The 21,231-nt window shown below is 37.3% G+C and overlaps 1 protein-coding gene across 5 annotated transcripts in view; it reads left to right on the top strand.

Annotated features, from left to right (window-relative positions):
• The window catches only part of cnsta (consortin, connexin sorting protein a), a 59,966-nt gene extending 39,578 nt beyond the window's left edge, over positions 1 to 20,388 (top strand). For 4 of the 5 annotated variants that reach the window (XM_078557380.1, XM_078557376.1, XM_078557379.1 and 1 more), the window contains 4 exons: positions 834 to 930; positions 3,455 to 4,401; positions 14,388 to 14,517; positions 17,211 to 20,388. In XM_078557380.1, coding sequence (XP_078413506.1) covers positions 834 to 930; positions 3,455 to 4,401; positions 14,388 to 14,517; positions 17,211 to 17,416 — 1,380 coding nt within the window. In that variant the 3' untranslated portion in view covers positions 17,417 to 20,388. The remainder of the gene's footprint in view (positions 1 to 833; positions 931 to 3,454; positions 4,402 to 14,387; positions 14,518 to 17,210) is intronic. The other variant, XM_078557378.1, reaches the window with a different exon arrangement.
• Positions 20,389 to 21,231: the final 843 nt, after the last annotated feature.

Raw genomic sequence — 21,231 nt, 5'->3', positions numbered from 1 at the left:
GTCCTTTTGTCTATGACATCTTTTGGCAATCTCCACCCGTCACTGGCCCTCTATCCAGCTCTACTTGTCCGACCCCCCGCCACTCCCCAAACCAGCTTATATTTCACCTCTCTTCTATTTTTCCTTAGTTCTGTTGAAGAGTCATACGGACTCGAAATGTTAACTGTGTTCCTCTCCGCAGATGCTGTCAGACCTGCTGAGTTTTTCCAGGTATTTTTATTTTTGTTTCTCATTTACTCATCATTGCTCCATATCCCTTGATAGTTTTGTCTAACACAAATCCATCAACCTCAGCCTTCAAACTTTCATGGACCCAGCAACCACTGTCTTTTGGCAGTACCCAGGAGAATATTGCACCTAAACTCTCTGGATACCCATTATTGGATTATATCCTTTTGGAAAAAAATCAAGCAAATAAAAGATCTATCCAGATACTGACTTTCAGTTGCTTGGTTTAGACACATTACTAAGCATGTTTGTCAGGCTCCAGCAGAGACTCAAAAAAACAATTTGAAGATTTGTATTGCTGGGGGAGATGGAAAAACTGCTATGTTGACTGCAACTGTAGCTCAAAACCTGTTGAAGTGACTGCCTAATATGACCCATTGTTTTACACTGAAGTTTGCATAGCCAAAAAGGCATTATGTTGAATTTTTGCCAAGTGAGGTGTGTTTGCCTTCTGGAAACTGATACTTCAAAGAACCAAACTGCAGTATTTGTATCAGTGGCCACATAAAAATTTGGTGGTGAAAGGACAGTGTTGAGAAAGTCTTGTATATAATAAGAAATTAATGTGATTCTTCTGCAAGCCTAAGTATTCTTTAATGTTTCAGATTTCTGTATTAGCAGAGTGCTTCTACAAAAATGAATATCATCTTCCTTCAAAGGGAGGAGGTGCTTGTACAGATATTACTGCAGAGTACAACTCAAGTAAGTGTGGAATGATTGAAACTGTTCACGTTTGCTTAAATTACCTTTGTTCAACAAAGAACTGAAGATCATGCAAGCACTCCTTTGTTATTGAATATGGGCAGAAAGCAAATTGTTAAGCCTGTGAAAACTTTGTTTTCAATGCCTAATGTTTAATGTTCATTGTTTTCTGTGAATTGTTGAGTTATATAGTCCATTATTAAAATGTGTTGCATTGGATCTTAATAGATCATTATGGACATGCAGAAGTCACAATACTTTGCATTTGAGGACAGGCAGTTTCACTGACTAGAGTTGAACTTTAAAAATTTTCCCCCTATTCTAACCTCAAGTGTGATTGCAACTTTGTTGTGGTTGTAAACTATCAATTATATCCTTAACAAAATTCACACTTTCTGTGATATCCAGAGGTGACTGAGATTTCAAGCATAAGTTTTGTTAATGGTATCCACTCTATTGCATAATTTTAGCATCCAGAGTTAAGGAAATGTTATTATACATTTATTTTTATGCTGTCAGTTAGCTTAGTTTGCTTTGCTTGTGATCTGAGCTTCCTTCACACCACTCCATAATTTCTAATAGGCAAGATTCCCTCAGTAAGCTATAAGTACTTTTCATTGAGAAATTAATAGTGCAGAGCTGGATTCTCAAGTCAAGAAAAGTGTTACGATCCCTGTATACATTGATAACTTTAAAAAAAAAATTCGAACTTCCAGTTATTGCTGAAAGAATGACATGTCGAGACTTCATGTTTTAAGACATTTACTGTAACAAATGGCTAAAACACTAATAACTAAAAACTATCTTTGTAAGCAGTTTTTACTTTAAATGGCAGAGCCCCCTTTCTTATTCTTAGACCAAGCGGATAAAGCATATTTTACAGGTATGTATGCACCATGTGTCTGCCCATTTCATTACTCCATGTCTTTCTGGAGACACTCCTCATTTGTTTCATGTCATCTGTAAATTTTGAAATTATGCTCTATTATTAATACGTATCAAATAGAGCAGAGGCCCTAATACTGACCCCTAGGGAACACCATAGTATACTTTTATCCAGTCTGAAAAACAACTAATCACTATTTGTCTGTGCTTTCTGTCCCTAAGCCAATTTTGTATCCATACTGCCTCTGTCCCTTTCATCATATGGGCTTTAATTTTGTAAACATTTATCTTGATTTTCTATGAAGTGCACACAACAGCCTCAATTTTCTTAAATCTTTATTATAAAACAACAAACTGAGGAAAGTGGGGTATGTCACATTTTGAAAAGGTGTATTCTGAGACTAAACATTAAATTTGTTTACCAAATCATGACTAATGTTTGGAGGTTCTTGCTTGCTGAATCAGAAGTCTCTTGTTCGGTTTCACTTTCAGTAACTTAGTTTAATAGCTGCTGCAGGTCAGTCACCTATTCGCAAAACCATCAGGTCAGCAAGAGCAATTTAACTACAAGTAAAATCAGTAACCAAAAAGGAAAGCATTTCTTTACATTCATATATGGCTCAAGGGAATTATGCAAAGATCAGCTTTTTTTTAGATGAACAGTACAATTGTGGCGAACGCTATTCTAATATGCCGATAATGTAATATGAAAAAATGGGACAATACCAGTAAAAATGTTTAACTTTTAGACTGTTTGCAGATCCAGGGAAACTACAAGTTATTTTAAGCTTTCAACTCATTCTAGCATTTAAACAAAATAAGTCTCACAGCAATAATCTAGTTAAATATGGAGATTAGCTTTATTATTGTAATATTGCATTACTGAACCAATTTTATATTTAAAATGTCAGCATTTCATTGCCGTTATGCCCTTCATATTCTGTTTTTTTAATATTCTTTTATTTCCAGTAAATTGTAGGATTGCAAGGATTTGCGCAGCTTTAACTGGAAATAGCAGTGAGAAATTAAAGGATGGAAAGGGACAACTGCCAAACACGTTTTTGCTCAAATTTTAATTTACTACAGAAAATCCCATTCTTTATGCACTTGTCAATTTTAAACATTGAATTTGATTTTTATTTCTTACTGCTTGTCAGAACAAGTATTTTGCTGTTTTTAATAAGCAAAGACAGGAAAAACTGTCATTTGTATGGAATTTTTTTAGTTTTGGTTATTTAAAATGCTATGTCCTGACCTTGCAATTCTAGCTGAACAGAACTCTGAAACTTGTTTATTTCATTCAAGGTTCATAAAGTGTGGTGAAATTTCTGTTTTCATCTAATTAATTGTAGGTTTTTGGTGAGTCGGATTCACTGTGAATAGGTAATTATCAGTAAGTGTACATCAGCCTTGGTCATCATGTGACTGCCCGCCTGATCCTGAATGGATAATGTATAAAAATCCATTAAAATTTAATGTCATTTATGTCTGCTTACTGAGTGGAACAGAGCCAGGATTGGCAGATGGGATTTCACTCAGCAGTGGAGATCCAAAGTCGAAGCATATCAATTTTTAAAGCGCTCTGCAGCAAATATCTTAAATTGCTCATGCAAAGTATATTCCTGTGCTCTATTGTTAGGTTTTACAGACCAGCCTCTAGCTACAACAAGACTACAAAGTGCAAAATGTGTTGATGCATCATTGGAAGTCACCGAGGAGAGAAAAAAAGATCCTACTGAATCTGTACAGATTGCATTAACGGTTGATAAAAGCTTTAAGGGAGAGTCTGCAATGTATGATGCTGAATCATCGCTGGAGGGACGAGTAAAAGCAGCAAGAGCAAAGGGCATGATGCACTTTGATGTTGAGAGAGAACATTTGCATTCTGAAAACACTGTAACAGATGAAATTTGCTTTCAACCACATGCCACAACACCTTGTCAGGACATGCTAACTGCTGCAAAAACAATTGAGACAGAGGATTTCTCTAATGAGATAGAAGTTGTTATAAACACTACTTCATTATTTCATGCAGAGGAAACTGAAAACCTACATCATGATTTGAAGTTTGCTGGCAAAACCGAGGAAAATATGCAAACACATTTGTTGGAATGTAACAAAACTATCCAATTCAGTACAGATGGCCAAGCTGCGTCCAAACAAAGCAATCGTGCATTTCAAAAACATGTTAAAAGTGATTCCAATGATTGTGTAAATAAGGAGGCCACGACTAGACAGAATACAGATCATTCAGAAGCAAGTATGAGGATAGATGACCAAGCAACAGAGCAAAACCAGACAGGTCTTTTGAATGAAATAAATGGATGTGAACAGATGTCAGAAAAAGTAGGTTCAAAAGTGGAGGAGGAAGTTCAGTGCAGTGTGAAGTTTAATGAGAATCAGATGTCAAATGAAATTTCGGAAACACAGGAGGAGGAGGAGGATGAGAATGTTGAAGCACTCTGCAGCTCTATACGGGATGCTGTCTCATCCAGACAGAAGAATGATGCTGATGAGTTTTCAATGCAGTTCAATGACAATTCACTTTCCTTGGATGAACTTGCAAAAAGGATACAGATAGAAGAGGTAATGTTTATTTTGAACTATTCACAGGATCATGTTTGTTTTATTTTAATTTTGATGAGGTTATATATGGTATTGACACTTTTTGCATAATTTGCACTCAAGTTCAAAATCAAAACACAAATGGAGTGTGTTTTCATTACAGGTATATTTCTACCTTTCTTCTAGTGTTAATATGCAGATGAGATGAATTCTGCCCACTTTTATTTGTAATTCTGAACTGCTTGCTTTGGTTTGTAAAACAAATCTCCAGACAAAGCTGATATATATTTGAAATAAAAGGCAAACAATTTAAACCCACTGACCACGACTATAGTCCAAAGCTAATATATTCCCATACCCTGTCATTCTGTAGTACAGCTCACATTGGTTATCCTCACATTGGTTATACCAAACTGCTGCCAGTCACCGCCATTACTAAATTATTTTAAGGAAAAGCAGTGACATTAAATTATTAAAATGCAACAGAAAAGTGACTTGAAATATATCTCTCACTTAAAAACTTGTGGGCATTTCTTAATACGATACATGATTAAGAATGTGAATTTAAGCTCCTCTTTGAGAAGAGAAGCACCAATAGCATTGTCCAAAAATATATATAATCGAGGTTTAAAAGAGCAAAAATGAACTAGATGAAGAGTTGTGGTTGGGAAATGCCAAGCTTGTGTTTTAAAAGTTGATAAAAAGAAGCAAGATCTTGGACAGTTGAATAGTTGTATTTTTTAAACGACAGAGTATTCTGAGAGTGTTGTATCAATGGCTACTAAAAATAGATAGTGTAGTCATTGCAATAACCAGCTCATTAGTGCTTGCAGCAGAAATGATTTCTTTGGAATTCTTTTTTGTTAAAATTAAAGGTGCACTGACAAAGCTGCTAGGGCACTTGACCTGAAACATAAGTAGCAATAGGCCATATGGCCCATTAAGCCCCCGCCCCCATCCCTCAATTCCCTTAGTGTCCAAATATCTATTGATCTCAGCTTTGAATATACTCTCCAATTGAGTATCCACAGACCTCTGGAGTATGGACTACCAAAGATTTTCAAACCTGAGTGAAGAAATTTCTCCTCACATTTGTCTGAAATGGCTGTCCCCTTATAGTCTATGCCCCCTAATTCTAGGCTTACTTGCCAAGGGAGCAGCGTGTCAGTATCTATTCTATAAAGCCCCATCAGAATTTTATGTTTGTGTTCTTGTAAATGCCTCAATCCCTCCTCATAGGATAACCTTCTCATCCCAGGAATCATAGTAGTGAACCTTTGCTGTACCATCTCTAAGGTAAGTATATCCTTCCTAAGGTATGACAACCAAAACTGTACAGAGTACTCAAAAGGCTGATCCCTTTGGGAGTACAGGAAAAATATTTAATGGTATTTCAAAAGGAAGTTTAGAAATCACTGGTCAGTGTAGTAGAAACACACAAGAAACCTTTATTGGTAAAAATAGAAAATGTTAACTTTTGAAAAATTTTAAAGAAATCTAATGTTAAGTGCTTTAATGATGGTTTACTATGCAATGAAGTGCCAGGCGGACACCACCTCCTATCAAGAATTGAACTGGCAGCAGCACAACAGTCCTTGGCCTACACCAAACCTATTCACCAGAATGTAAGGGTGCAGTGTGGAGAGTAATGTCACAATGAACCTACACTATTATTTGCATGAGGTGATACCACGTACCAAAAATGATTGAATTGGACTGAAGTTTTTAATATCTTTTTTTCATTTAAGTCTCTTGTATGTACCAACTTTACCATTGGTACCACCTTACGAGTTAATAACATTGATAAAAGGGTAGGTGTGATATGCTTGACTAGAGGCACTAGCATATTTATGGGACTCTGTCACCCTCATTAAATTCTGAGGATTTTAAGTATGTCCTACCTTTGGGTCACAATCTTTTGAAAGCTGCATTAATTGGCTTCAGTGTTTGTATAGGTAGGGCTTTAAAAAAAAGTGTTCCTGGTCTTCCTTGTTATTCTGCTGGAAAGTCTTTAAGTGGACATCAGACTAGGACAGAATTGGATTTAGCTGTGAGGCATTGCATGGACCATTAACCTACCCATGATGGTGAGCAGATGAATGGTTTCTTGGGGAAAAATACCAGGAGGCTGCTGACACCAGCGGAACTGAGGCACAAGGAGGATTGTCCAGAGAAGATGGGATAGTTAGGATGAGATGATGGAGGGAATTAATGAATAAATCTAACACTGATCCTGACAATTTGCCAGTGAATGATGTAAATCTAGCTAGAAAGAGTACGCTGTTACAAACTACCTGTATGACATTGTTCTCATTGGAGTTTTTGGAACAGATTGTAAAATGAACAGATGTTATGTGAAATAAATCTATGGTGGGGGCAAAAGAAGTACTTTGAAAAACATAGGGGAGAAAGTGACTAATTCACATTGATCCCAAGAAGGCACGTGTTCACCAAGTGGCAAAATATTTGTAGATGCACCTGAGTGGAAATTCACATTCTACAAAATGTAAAACCAGCAGTTTGGAAGATCCAGAATGCAAAAAACAATATGGAGCTAGCTAGTATAAACTCTGGCACCTCAGTGTTAATAAGGAAGTGTTTTCAAAGGGAAAATCTTTGAAATGGGGATCACCCTATCACCAAATACCACACTCCCCTTTTCCCTTTCCTAGCATTATGGGGCATGTTCGAAGATCAGTAGAAGTGTCATACATTTACGTCAGTTGCATCAGCTGCTTTTAGCATTGATAAGTGAGGAGATGGAGTCTGATCTCAAATATAATGGACGTATTGGTTTATTATATTCTCGGATGTCGGAAGTGATGACCGCTTCTGATGTGCAAAAGAAAGGACCTTGAAAATTGCAGTAAATACTGTTGTCCTATCTGATGGTCCATCATAAAAAGTAGTTCCTTTAAAATGTAACAAGATTAAAATATTGAAAACATGCATCAGAAGATATATAACTTGAACATTAGCCCTAACCTATATTTTCATTTAAACCAGTTGCACTCTGGATTTTATGAAAAATATATTTCAGTCCTTACATGTTTAAACAATAAAATAAAACTGTACCAAATGTAGTATTCTTTGAAAGAAATATATATAAACAGGATGCATGTCAGTAATAAGCCAAATTGCAAAATGGAAAAGTCGTCAGAACTACCTTCACAATTACTAGAACCTCTGCCAACTTGTAATTTACTGGTGGAAATGTTGCAGTCAAGCCAATTCTAAACTGCTCAGACATTTCTTGTAAACCAAACTAAATTTAGACTTGTTATTACCATCCTTTTGGCTAGTTGAGTTTGTGTTGACGGCAGCGTTTTTGTTTTACTGTAGAATTGGTTGGACATTAAAAATGAAGCAAAAGATTAAACTGCATTTAAAGCCTTTTTCTGCACCATTGAAGCATGGCTGCTATCTGACCTGTGAAGTAATGTGCTGAACAATGCAAGTGATAATAAACTAATGCAACTACATGTACTTTTGTTTTGTACATTTTAACTCGTGTTATCAACCAACAGCCTACTCAAAAGTTAATATTTAGCACTGAGTTTAGGTTGCTGAAGAAATACTGGTCAGTGAACTCAATGCTGTTACATCTTTGTTCAGATGTTCTTCAACTCCCTGGCATCTTGCCATTCTCCATCCCTACCAGGTATGAGGGGGACACATTACTTTTACCAAAGCAACGTTATAAAACTTGACAACTGCTGATTCACTGTAGGATGCTCATTTTAGTGAAACTCTTCCAGTCATCCACAAACAACAATGAGATAATGACCAGGTAATCTGTTTTAGTGATGTCAGTTGAGGAAAAAATATTGGCCAGGTAATGAGGAACATAGGAACAGGAGAAAACCATTCAGCCCATCGAGCCTGCTCTGCCATTCAATACAATCATGGCTGATCGAACACTTCAATGCCTTTTACCTACGCTATCCCCATAACCCTTTACATTATTGTTAATCAGAAATCTATCAATCTCTACCTTAAACATACTCGATGACAGCTTCCACAGCCCTCTGGGGTAGAGAACTCCAAAGATTCACAACCCTCTGAGTGAAGAAACTTCTCCTCATCGTGGTCCTAAGTGGCTTCCCCCTTATTTTGAAATTGTGTCTCCTGGTTCTAGACTCCTCAGCCAAGGGAAACATCTTACCTGCATTTAACTTGTCTATTCCTTTAAGTATTTTGTAGGTCTCAATGAGATCACCTCTCATCTTTGAACCTGTAGAGAATACAGCCCAGTTTGCCCAATTTCTGTTCATAAGACAGTCCGGCCATCCCCGGAACAAGTCTGGGCAGAACACCTTGAAATAGTGTCATGGAATCTTTTCTGTCCACCTGAGTGGGCAAATTCTGTTCCATCAGCACTGCACCAATGTAATGGATCCTCAGTCTTTATATTGGGACAATGACCAGAAATGCCGACACCCCTCTCTGTCACTTTGACTAATTTGTCCAAACCTGAGGAATGCCATTGAATTACTCTGAATCCCTAAAAGTGTGTGGTTCCCTTGTTCACTTAATTATATAAACTGATGCATTGAACACATATTTTCCTGCAAGTACAAGGTTAAGCCATACAGTGTTGACACAAAATATATATATTTCATTCTGTGTAATAAAAATAAAAAAGAAATCTGTTGATTTTATTGTACACCAAGATGAGTTTGTTTTTCAAAAGTTGCTTGCTGTATCATTGCACACCAGTGTTGATTGTGCAGCCAAGTGGAACATGGTGTTGGTTGTTAGAGCACTGTGCAGTTCAATATTCCCATGCTGGTAATGTGATTTTCCCCAGGTAGATATACCAATAACAAATGGGCTATTATGATAGTTTGATGGTTTCCACAGTAAGAAATATTCTATAAATATACAGCAAATCCAATTCAACTCTTCCTGTGACAACCTGTATCCAATGAAACAATTGGGATAGCTGGGTTTCCTGTAAGTGGCAGGCTAATACAAACATATGAATTAGGAGCAGGAATAGGCCACTCAGCCCCTTGAGCATGCTCCACTATTCAATATTATCATGGCTGATCTGGTTTTAACCTCAACTCCACACTCCTGCATACCCCGATTACCTTTCACCCCCTTGCTTATCAAGAATCTATTTACCTCTGCCTTAAAGATATTCAAAGACCCTGCTTTCACTCACTTTTGAGGGAGAGAGTTCCAAAGACACTCAACCCTCTGAGAAAACATTTCTCCTGAGCTCTGTCTTAAATGGGTGACCCCTTGTTTTTAAATAGTGACCCCTAGTTCTTTCCACAAGAGGAAATATCCTTTTCACATCCACCCTGTCAAGACCCCTGTGGATCTTATATGTTTTAATCAAGTTGCCTCTTACACTTCTAAACTCCAGTGGATACAAACCTAACGTGTCCAACCTTTCCACATAAGACAACCCACGCATTCCAGGTATTAGTCGGGTAAATCTTCTCTGAACTGCTTCCAATGCCTTCACATCCTTCCTTAAATAAGGAGACCAGTACTGTACACAGTATTCTTCGGAAACCAGTGCCTTGTCTAACTGAAGCATAACCTCCCCACTTTTGTATTCAATTCCCCTCGCAATAAACGATAACATTCTATTAGCTTTCCTAATTACTTGCTGTACCTGCATACTAACTGATTCATGCATTAGAACACCCAGATCTCTCTGCAGCTTAGTGCTCTGCAATCTCTCACCATTTATTCATGGAATAAAAGGGGCAGTAGCAACTTTGATATGAAATTGGCTGAATAAAATGAAACAGTGAGTAATGGTTAATGGATATTTTTCGGGCTGGAGGAAAATTTGTAGTGGAGTTCCCCAGGGGTCGGCATTGGGATCCTTGCTTTTTCTGATATATATTAATGATCTAGATCGTGGTGTGCAAGGGACAATTTCAAAGTTTGCGGATGATAAAAAAAACTTGGAAGCATTGTAAACTGAGAGGAGGACAGCGTAGAACTTCAAAAGGATACAGGCAAGTTGGTGGAATGGGCAGATAAGTGACAGATGAAGTTCAGTGCAAAGAAATGTGAGGTGATTTATTTTGGTAGGAAGAACATGGAGAGCTAATATAAAATAAAGGGTACAACTATGAAGGGTGTGCAGGAGCAGAGGGACCTGGGTGTACATGTGCATAAGTCATTAAAAGTGGCAGGACAGGTGGAGAGCAGTTAATAAAGCCTGCAGTATCCTGGGCTTTATTAATAGGGGCAAAGAGTACAAGAGCTGAACTTGTATAGGAACTAGTTAGACCTCAGTTGCAGCATTGTGCACAGTTCTGGGCACCCTGTGGACGCATTGGAGAGAGTGCAGAAGAGGTTTATAAAAATGGTTCCAGGGATGAAAACTTCAGTTATGAAGATAGGTTGGAGAAGTTGGGGCTGTTCTCCTTGAAGAGGAGATTTGATAGAGGTGTTCAAAATCATGAGGGGGCAGGGCAGAGTAGATAGGGAGAAGCTGTTCCCACTTGTAAAAGGATTGAGAACGAGAGGGCACAGATTTAAAGTGATCTGCAAAAGAAGCAAATGCGGTGAGAAAAAACTTTATCTCTCAGTGAGTGGTTCGAGTCTAGAATGCACTGCCTGGAAGTGTGGTGGAGGCAGGTTTAATCGAGGCATTCAGGGGGCTTTTAGCTGATTATTTAAATAGAAATAATGTGTAGGGTTAAGAAGAAAAGGAAGGAGAATGGCACTGAGTCAATGCTCATTTGGAGAGCCAGTGCAGACACGATGGGCTGACTGGCCTCCTGCGCTGTAACAATTCTGCCATTGAGATAATGTGCTTTTTTGTTCGTTCTGCCAAAATGGACAATTTCACATTTTCCCACATTATATTCCATTTGCCAGATCCTTTGCCCACTCACCTAACCTATCTATATCCCCTTGTAGCCTCTTTGTGTCCTCTTCACAACTTATTTTCCTACCTATCTTTGTTTCATCAGCAAATTTAGCAACCATACCTTCAGTCCTTTCATCTACATCATTTATAAAAATGGTAAAAATCCGCGGCTCCAGCACTGATCCCTGTGGCACACTACTCGTTACATCTTGCCAACCAGAAAATGACCCGTTTATGCCTATTCTGTTTCCTGTTAGCTAGGCAATCTTCTATCCATGCCAATATGTTACCTCCTATACCATGAGCTTTTATTTTCCGCAATAACCTTTGATGTTGCACCTTATCAAATGCTTTCTGGAAATTTACCAGCTCCCCTTTATCCACAGCACATGTTACTTCGTCAAAGAACTCCAAAAAAATTGGTTAAACATGATTTCCATTTCACAAAGCCATGTTGACTCTACCTGATGACCTTGAATTTATCTAAGTGCCCTGCTGTTAAATCTTTATTGATAGCTTCTAACATTTTCCCTATGACAGATGTTAAGCTAACTGCCTCTAGTTTCCTGCCCCCTTTGTAAATAAAGGAGTTACATTTCCTATTTTCCAATCTAATGGAACCTTCCCCAAATCTAATGAATTTTGGAAAATTAAAACTATCTCACTAGCCACTTCTTTTAAGACTCTAGAATGAAGTCCATCAGAATCCTGGCACTTGTCAGCCTGCAGTTCCAACAATTTGCTAAGTACTATTTCCCTGGTGATTGTAATTTTCTTGAGATCCTCCCTCCCTTCCATTTCCTGATTTACAGCTATTTCTGGGATGTTACTTGTATCCTCTATAGTGAAGACGGATGCAAAATACCTGTTCAATTCATCTGCCATCTCCTTATTTTCCATTATTAATTCCCAGACTCACTTTCTATAGGACCATGCTCACTTTGTTAACTCTTTTTTTAAATATCTGTAGAAACTCTTATGATCTGACTTTATATTTCTAGCTAGCTTTCTCTCGTACTCTAATTTTTCCTTCCTTAATTTTTGGTAATTCTTTGCTTTTTTAAAATATTCTGTCCAATCTTCTGCCACCCATCTTTGCGCAATTATTTGCTTTTTCTTTTAAGTTTGATACTATATTTTTTTTAGTTAACCACAAATGGTGGGTCCTTTCATTGGAATTTTTCTTTCTTGTTGGAATATATCTATTCTACATATTCTGGAATATCTCCTGAAATGCCTGCCACTGCATCTCTATTGACCTATCGCTTAACCTAATTTGCCAGTCCACTTTAGCTAGCTCTGCTTTCATGCCCTCATAATTGCCTTTATTTAAGTTTAACATACTAGTCTTGGATTTCCTCTTTTCCTCAAAAAAGTTCAATCCTATTATGATCACTCTTACCTAAAGGTGCCTTCACTATGACGTCATTAATTATTCCAATCTCATTGCAAAATCCCAGGTCTAGTATAGCCTGCTCCCTGGTTGGCTCCAGAACGTGCTGTTCTAAGAAACTATCTCAAAAATATTCAATGAATTCCTCATCTAAGCTACCTTTGCCAGTCTGATTTCCAGTCAATACGTAGATTAAAATCCCCCATGTTATTTGATGTACCTTTCTGATGAGTTCCCGTTACTACTACTTTTATACCCAGTCCTACTATATGGTTACTGTTAGGGTGCCGGAACACCACTCTCACAAGTGACTTCTTGCCTTTATCATTTCTCATCTCTACCCAAACTACCTCTATATTCTGGCTTTCTGAACTTATTCATCCCTTAGGTCATCCCTCTCTACTGTACTATTATCATCTTTAATTAACAAAGTCACCTCTTCACCTTTTCCTAGCTTCCTGTCCTTCCTAAATGTCATGTACCCTTCAATATTCAGATCCCAATCTGTGTCATCCTACTTTCATGTCTCTATAATGGCTATCAGATCGTGCTTATTTATCTCTATTTGTGCTATCAGTTCATCTGTTTTGTTTCAAATGCTACGTGCATTCCGATACAGAGCTTTAAGTTTTGTCCTTTTTATTATTTTTGTAACCTGTAGCCTTATCTGCTGATATATTTTCAGATTTATACTCTGTCCCTTCCTGTCACAGTCTGTTTATCATTTCCTATATTAATACCTTTCTCTCCTGTCTTGTCTCTACTCTTTGATTTACCACATCTTCCCAAATTTGATCCCTTGCCCCCCACTATTTAGTTGAAAACACTTTTCTAGTTATGCAGCTCAGTAGAACACTGGTCCCATTATGCTTCAAGTGTAAACTGTCCAATGGTACAGCCCCCACTTTCCCCAGTACTGTGGTGCCTGTGCCCCATGAACTAGAACCCACTTCTCTCACACCAGTCTTTGAGTCACGCATTTGTTTCTCTAATCTTATTTCCCCAATGCCAATTTACACGTGGCTCAGGTAATCAAGTCATTATAAAACGCCTTGTGTTCTAATAGCATTTACGTTAATAAATGGGTTCCTCCTAGTGCCTTTGTACAATGGGATTAAAAGCTACTATCTTAATTCTTAAGCCTGTAATATTTGGTATAAAATTAACTGACTTCCGTTATTACTTTTGTAAATTTTCCACTTTGGTCATGTTGCCAAACTCTGCATGGGTCTTGAAGGAAAGCAGAAGCCTTCATTTATCCACTACCTTTCATATCCCAAAGTACTTCATAACAAATTATCTTTGAAGTGTGGTTGCTGTCCTTGAGCCACTGAGTAACCAGTTTATGCAAATCAATGTCCCATTAGCAGCAATAAAGTGAACGACAAATCATCTCTATATGATGCTTAAAAGATAACTTAGCCAGGACACTGGGAGAATGTCCCTAATCTTCAATGCAATGCCATATTTTGCGTCCATTTGAGCAGATGGACAGGACTCGGGGTTTGACATCTGATCTGGATGATGACACCTCCAATAGTGCCATACTCCCTCAGTACTACACTAATGTCATAGAAAATAGATTAAGGAACTAAAATCTGATACCGTGGTTGCCGAACATATTAACAGCGGAATAATTATTTTCAACTTTATGCAGTGAGGACCATTGATTTGGAGTGCACATCATTTATTCTAGAATAGAGATTTGCTCTGGGATATATAGACAAATTTCTTATCGCATAAATTATTCTGCTCCTTTTCATACAGAATACCCAAACAGAGGGCCTTGTATCCATTCTGAAAAAAGGAAATTCAAACAAAGTCGTCTCACGGGTGCAACAGAAGCAGTCAAAGAGGAGAGTAAGATTTCAGGAACCCCAAGACACACTGGAGCAGGGTAAGATGGTGACTTTTAGCATTCCTGGGTGCTTCCTGTACACATTTTTGATGTAAACATTAAGACTGGGTTGTAAGACCTCAAACTCTGGTTAGTTAATATAAAATGAATTAATTGTGTTAACTGCTACAGGACTTTAAAAATTACAGGACTGATATAAAAACTAAATAAAGGTCAAAAACTGTGTGCATTGCCGAATAGCAGAATTTAAAGTACTATTTTGATCAGTGCAATAATGAAGTACCTAGAACCAGACTGCAAAAAAAGTATAGGTTAATTGGTAAGCCTGTATTTTTCCAATATGTAATTGTACATGTCCTCTTCCTGCCCCTTCCCATGTTACCAGAAATTGTTTGTTTGCCACTTATCCATCTATTCTTTTAGGAATTTCTTGTACTTTTGTTATTAAAATCAAGCATCCTTCAGAAACATTGCACAAATTAACTGCAAAATACACAATGATAAGTAATTGTTGTCCATCTTTGCACTCTGCTTGGCAGTTGCTTTCATAAGTCATCTGGTCGTCTTGAAAGTAGTAGTCAGTAATGTAGCACCCAATTAGATGATAATCTAACAGGTATTGTCTGTCCTGCCAGTTTGTGCATTTTAGGGCCATTGGTGTAAGGAGGTGTGCTGTGGTTATAAACATATTTGCTTGCTAGAAACAATAGTTACAAACGGACCTTGTTGATCTGATCATAACTGAGAAAGCCTTGTTGTTTCATTGGTTATCCAGTACATTTTTAGGAACTAAATTTAACAGACTAGGGATTTGATATGCAGTTTCAACACAGAAACTGGCCATTTGGTTTGTTTAGCCTCCATAGTTGTAATTACATTTGCTCACCCTGTTCCATATCCCCTTCTTCCTTTTCTTTTAACCACCTATCGATCAAACCTTGAATGGTGATGTAATTTCTGTTCATTGACCAACTCTGGGAGTGAATTCCACAGCCTCACTACTCCCTATATATAGAAAGTTTTCTTGCCCTTTGAAAGTTTAATTTCTTGCTTTCAAACTTTGTATCTACGGCCCATCCCACCCACTTCATTTTACATCCACAACTACTGATTGTGTTTTTTGTCCGTCCCACTTGTACATAATTTTAAACACTTGTGCTGCTCCTTAATCTAATGTAAGTAATTTTCGAGTCTATCTTTCCTCATAACAGATAATCCTGGTGAACCTCTCTTCAAACCTCTATTCACATTTTTTATTCATATTATGGCTGGTCATTACTTCTTGGTTTTTATATCTTATATCTCTTCTGGTGATTCCTAGAATTCCAGTAGTTTTTCTTTTAAAGCCTTAAAGTTGCTGCCCATAATAAGCTGTGAACCTGTAACCACAAGTCCCTTTGTTCTTCCATAGCATTAGTGCTGCAATTTTTTCACAATTCCATCTGCCACTTTTACTCTATTTCACCATCTTATCAATATCCCACTGGTCTTCTAAAGAAATTTGATCTCATATGCAAATTTGACACCCTTCCCTCTCAGCTCGCATCCAACAAGAACTTGCATTTCAATACTGCCTTTAACATTAAAATACCCTGTTGCTTTGCAGGAAGATAATTGGGCAAAATTTAGTACCAAATTATTAATGTATACACAGTGAACATAAGTAGCTCTAGTTGTGCAGCTGTAAACCGTAGAATAGAGAAAATATGACAGTTGTGACATAGATTTTCCCAAATTTTTCATAAAGTGTAGGAATCTGAGATCAGGTGATATCAAACCTGAAGTAGGTTGAATCAAATGTCTTTGTTCCAACCTTCAACATAATATGAATATGACATTTTCAGTTGAGTTATTTTGTTAGGATACTTAACTGATGCACTGTATCACATGGACCAAGGTTCAATTCCTTGGTAGAGATGCATCATGCAAAGATCAAAATTGTTGTACTCTGCATTTAGGACTGTTCCTAGTTTTACTCTGTGCATGGTTCAGTAAATATTCGTCATACATTTTGAAAGTACATGCTATCAATTGGAGTCAGAGGAGTTTTCTTTTAAGGCACTAAAACATCAGCCTTTGCCATTACCAATCTCCTTGTATACCTAAGATCAGTGGACGCTTCAAGAATTGGAGTTTCAGCATTTCAGAGTGCCAGAGCCTGGTTTCATGTCACTGCAGGATATAGTTTCCACCCCACCCCCCCCCCACACAGCTAACTTTCAATTGTTATGGTACTGTGGAAAGACAGAGTAGAAGTCAGGTCCATCAAACAGCAAAGGAAATTGAAAGAAACTCATTTGTGGGATATGGGAGTAGGGCAGGAAAGTGGAGTTGAGGTAGAATACCAGCCATGATCTTAATGAATAGTGGAGCAGGTTTGAGGGGCTGCATTTCCTCCTCCTCCTGTTTCATGTGTTCCTGTGCAGGCCTGGGAGCTGGTCACTCAGCTGCCTTGTTTGTTGTGGTTTTACACAACTTTGGAAGGTGAATGGATCTTTTCCTCAAAAATAAACTGTTATGAATGACACTGAAATAATATTAGAAGCTGATGGTTTGAAATACCAAATCTATAGACAGTATGAGCAATTGGTCTGTTAGAAACATTTGCAAATTCAATTTGTCTTGTCTTTTTTATATCAAGTGAGTTAGTAGGACTGGCTTTGTTAATACATCATACTTCATTGTTTGTCACACTTCAATACACTGACTCGATTTTTATTATTTTCCCTTAGATGAAGTAAATGGAAACTCCTGCCTCCTCTTGGTCCTGCTGTGCATTGTCACAGTACTTTTGAGTGTCGGAGGGACAGCACTTTATTGCACATTTGGTGATCTGGAGTCCACTGTATGCAGAGACTTTACAGCACAAATGAACTTTTACTATGCTCAGTTCCAACAGGGCATTGAGAAAGCAAAGCACTGGCTGTTATTTTCTTAAAGTAACACCTATATCTGCATAAATAGAATTGACGTCATTATGTAAGACAGCGTTCAGAAGGACCACATTGAACAGTTGATTGTCTTACTGTTCCTGCTGCAATGCAGCAACTGCTGTGGAATACAACTGTCAGTTGAACACAACACAGGAACTTCAGAGCTGGAGTTTCAGACCTCAACAAAACAAATCATGGCTCGACAGGACAAAGAAGGATAAATATGCAACTCCACTAATACTGTTTGCAGATTTTGGGAGGACAGCAAGCTTGCCAATCACTTCTTGAAAAAAATGGCTTTTGTATAATTTACCTTTTAGGGCAATCTGCACATAATTTGAATTTATAATAGGTCATAGAATAATTCATCATTTGAATGTGAACAGACAATTTTTACATTGATTTTCTAATAGTTTTTACTTGTCAGTTTTGTCATCGTTTCTTTTAAAAATCATGGCATGTCATAGTCTACATAGTTTTTCTTTCAAAACCATTTTAATTGTGTTCAGGTTCCTTTGCTGCCACAGGTCTTTGTTTTTCATTGATAACTTACAACAGACCTCAAATTTGGCAGTGATACTGGGGTGTTTAAAAATTAGTCTGATTTTATCGCCATCAACCTTTTTATCTTGTTCCAACTCTTTATCTTTGCGGCTCAGTCTAAAAAAGTGCAAGCACACAAATGAATGTTTTTAAGCAGATTGTTACTGTTAGGGTAAAACTTTCTATTTTTGATTTAATATTCAAATGTATATATTATCAGTGCTATTTTTGAGTATCTATCACATATCTGAGGGTAATTCACTGCAAATCAATGATTTGCTGTTAACTGAAGGTGTCTGAGTGAGCAAGATGACTTTATCAGACAGTGAGACAATTTCACCGATCGTTCCTCCTCGTCATTGAGTTTGTTTGGTTCAGTTAAGTTTCATTTTTATTCATTTTAGATTATTTGTCAAAACAGTTATTTAAAAATCTAAGTGCTGGTTTCCTACTTTGTAATGCATTAGTGTTTCTTAGTGTGGCAGTTGATTCAACACATTGTTGGTTTGTAGCATAATATTATGCAGAGTTAAGATCTAGGTTAATGTATGTTATTTTTTCTCCTATCTAGGTTCTGTTGGGAAAAAAGGTGTTTGGAAGTGAGGGACAGTCTCTAAATAAAGGCTAATTTTAACTAGAGAAGGGAACTTGGTCAAATCCCCCTGAGCATTCTTTGCACCCTTTTGAGCAGCATTTTCCAGCACTTGCAATTAGTTTGCCACCTTGCAGATCAGCGGTAGGGTACATGCTATTGAAGCCTTTGGTTAATTACAGCCTTATAATTACTTCCAACTGTTTATAAAGTATGCTGAACATTTCTGTGCTTGTTATGTAAAATGTTATCTTTCAAGCTGGCATATTTGAGGTTTAAAAATTGATGTTATCTTGAGTTTTGTTTGAAGGTAGATTCTTTTTCTTTTTGCTGTTCCCTCTAGGTACCCCAGCTGAGAAGGGTAAAAGCTGGAAGCCTGATCTACGCTCAGGCTTCTGCTTTTGCTGCCAGCAGCTGTTTGTATGTTGTGTTCTGAGGTTCTGCTGCTTAGTTCTTTACAAGTTTGAGGTAAACTGACATTATAGCATAATGTGTTTAAGAGGTTAGTGATATATTACTACTGGGATACACGGATGCAGGAGAATGCTGTGTACACTGTAAAGAAATTGATTTCTGTGTCTCAAAGCGCACACAACATTGCAAAATGCACGTGCTTTTACATTTTACAAATGTGTATCAATTTTGACTTTGAGATGTGAAATATTGATCTTAAGAGAAATTATTAATTCAAGCCTATATAATTTTTTTGAGAAAACTGCAAAACATTTTGTTAAGAAAAGAGCAGGTCTCTACTCAAATTGGTTGCAGAAAATTGAGTCATTATCTTACCACCTCCTTAATGTCATTGCATAGCACTTTTAAGCCTTGCTTCTATAACAGACCTCTATTTTCTAATTTGTAGGCAGCTGCAAATATTGTGTGTAATTGATTCTTGTAAAAAAAAATGTTACAATTATGCAGGTGGTTGCTCAGCATATCAGAAAAAGAGAGGTTAAACTTTAAGGTGCAGGGACCTGTTTTGCTGTGCTGTATTGAGTTTTTATTTCAAGCTTTCAGTTTTTGTTTTTCTTTGTGGGCATTAGTTCTGTATTTAACAAGTCTGTCTATCTCAATAGGAGTGAGCAATCACAGTTATCCTCCTTTGATATTAATGTTTTGTGTTGAATATTGTAAAAATGCTCTGGCGTGTTGGATTAGGGGATTTCCCAGTAAATTTATCCCTCAGTCTGAATGATGTCATCAGTTTAAAAATTTCTGTAAAAGGGCCTTAAATTTTAGCATAGCAACTTTTAAGTAATATATATCTATAAAGTTGCCAGCTTTTAACCTGAGCTGTATCATGGCGCATGATTATATTATAGAGGGCGCAATACATTAGCTGTGTGTTACTGGCTGGATCAGTACACTATTATAAAAAGTTAATGATTTGGAAATTTAATTTATTTAATGTAAATTATGCTGTATGTAGAGCAAATCATTTCAGCTTTATTTTCCTTCTGCTTTTGTAAATTCAAATGATTGGCATGTTAACATTTTAGAAATCTGTAAGATTGTGCTCTTGTATTAGAGGTAACTAAACCTCTTTTGAGTTGAGTGCTTAATGTGTGAATTGTTAAATGTTTTTACTCATTTTGTATCATGTCATACTTATTGCATTCTTCACCAGAAATATTTTAACATGTCCACCATAATGTCATGGAATACACTGTATAGTAATTTTATTAGTATTGGTTTAAAATGTAAAACCTGTACACAGAATTGTGACTTGAAGATGGAATTATCTGTTGTAAAGTGAATCATGTAATTTCCATCACTGGCCATGTATTTTGAGATTGCAACTTGTGATTTACATTGATCTTAAATAGAAAATCATGAGTTAAACCTTTTTGTTTGAATTTGCCCTCTTTTAAGGTAATTGTTTTTAAGTGTGTTTATTTACAGAATCACCTTTAAATTGTTTTAATTGCAACTGTTTAAAAACAAATATGCAACTGAATAGGTCACAAGCTTCGATAAACTGGTAATGGACTTATTTTTTAATTTTCCTATTTGTCTCTAAACCTCTTGATGGTGATGACTCCAGCTGGGATATGATTCCATGGGCACCAACCGCCCTCTCTCGTACTTTGCCCAAGTAGACAATGCGTGTCAACAGGCTGTTCAAGTGTGATGTCCAATTGCAACCTAATCCAGTTCAATATTATCTTGTCAAGTCCCTGTCTTCCCTGTTCTTGTTAGGATATTGGCAGAATAGGACATGGCGAGGTAGAGAGGAAGGATTGAAGGTGGCCAGACAAATGCCTGGGGCCTGAAACAGTGGTAGTAGGGTGTTGGTTCCTTTAGGAGCCAGATGCAAAGAGCACGCTTGGTAGAGCAGGTGGCTGGCACAAGGCCTAAAATAGTGGTTTTTTTTAAAAAGTGCTGCTTCCTTCTTGAAAGTTCAGAGAGAGGAGGGGAGCCAAAAAGCAGGCTGCAGGCGCAAAGGGATTGGAGTGGTAAAAGGAGAAGGCCCAAGGGCAAGAGAAGCAGCAGTGACCTGGGAACTGTGGCGGCAGCAAGGAATATCTGTGGTGGGGTGTGCAGAGGTCCTAAACTGAAGGAAGAATTAGTTCAAATCTGGAATTTAAAAATTAAAATCTTGCCTGCAGGTTCATAGGTGGACCTGGGAAAGGCAACATTGCCATCTAGCATAGTAAAAAAAAACAGACCTCGGAAATAGGTTTT

The sequence above is a fragment of the Cetorhinus maximus genome, chromosome 14, assembly GCF_964194155.1.
Source record: "Cetorhinus maximus chromosome 14, sCetMax3.hap1.1, whole genome shotgun sequence".
In the NCBI taxonomy this organism is placed as follows: Eukaryota; Metazoa; Chordata; class Chondrichthyes; order Lamniformes; family Cetorhinidae; genus Cetorhinus; species Cetorhinus maximus.
Note: the sequence above shows the minus strand (reverse complement) of the source record. Positions and strands in the feature narration are given on the sequence as shown.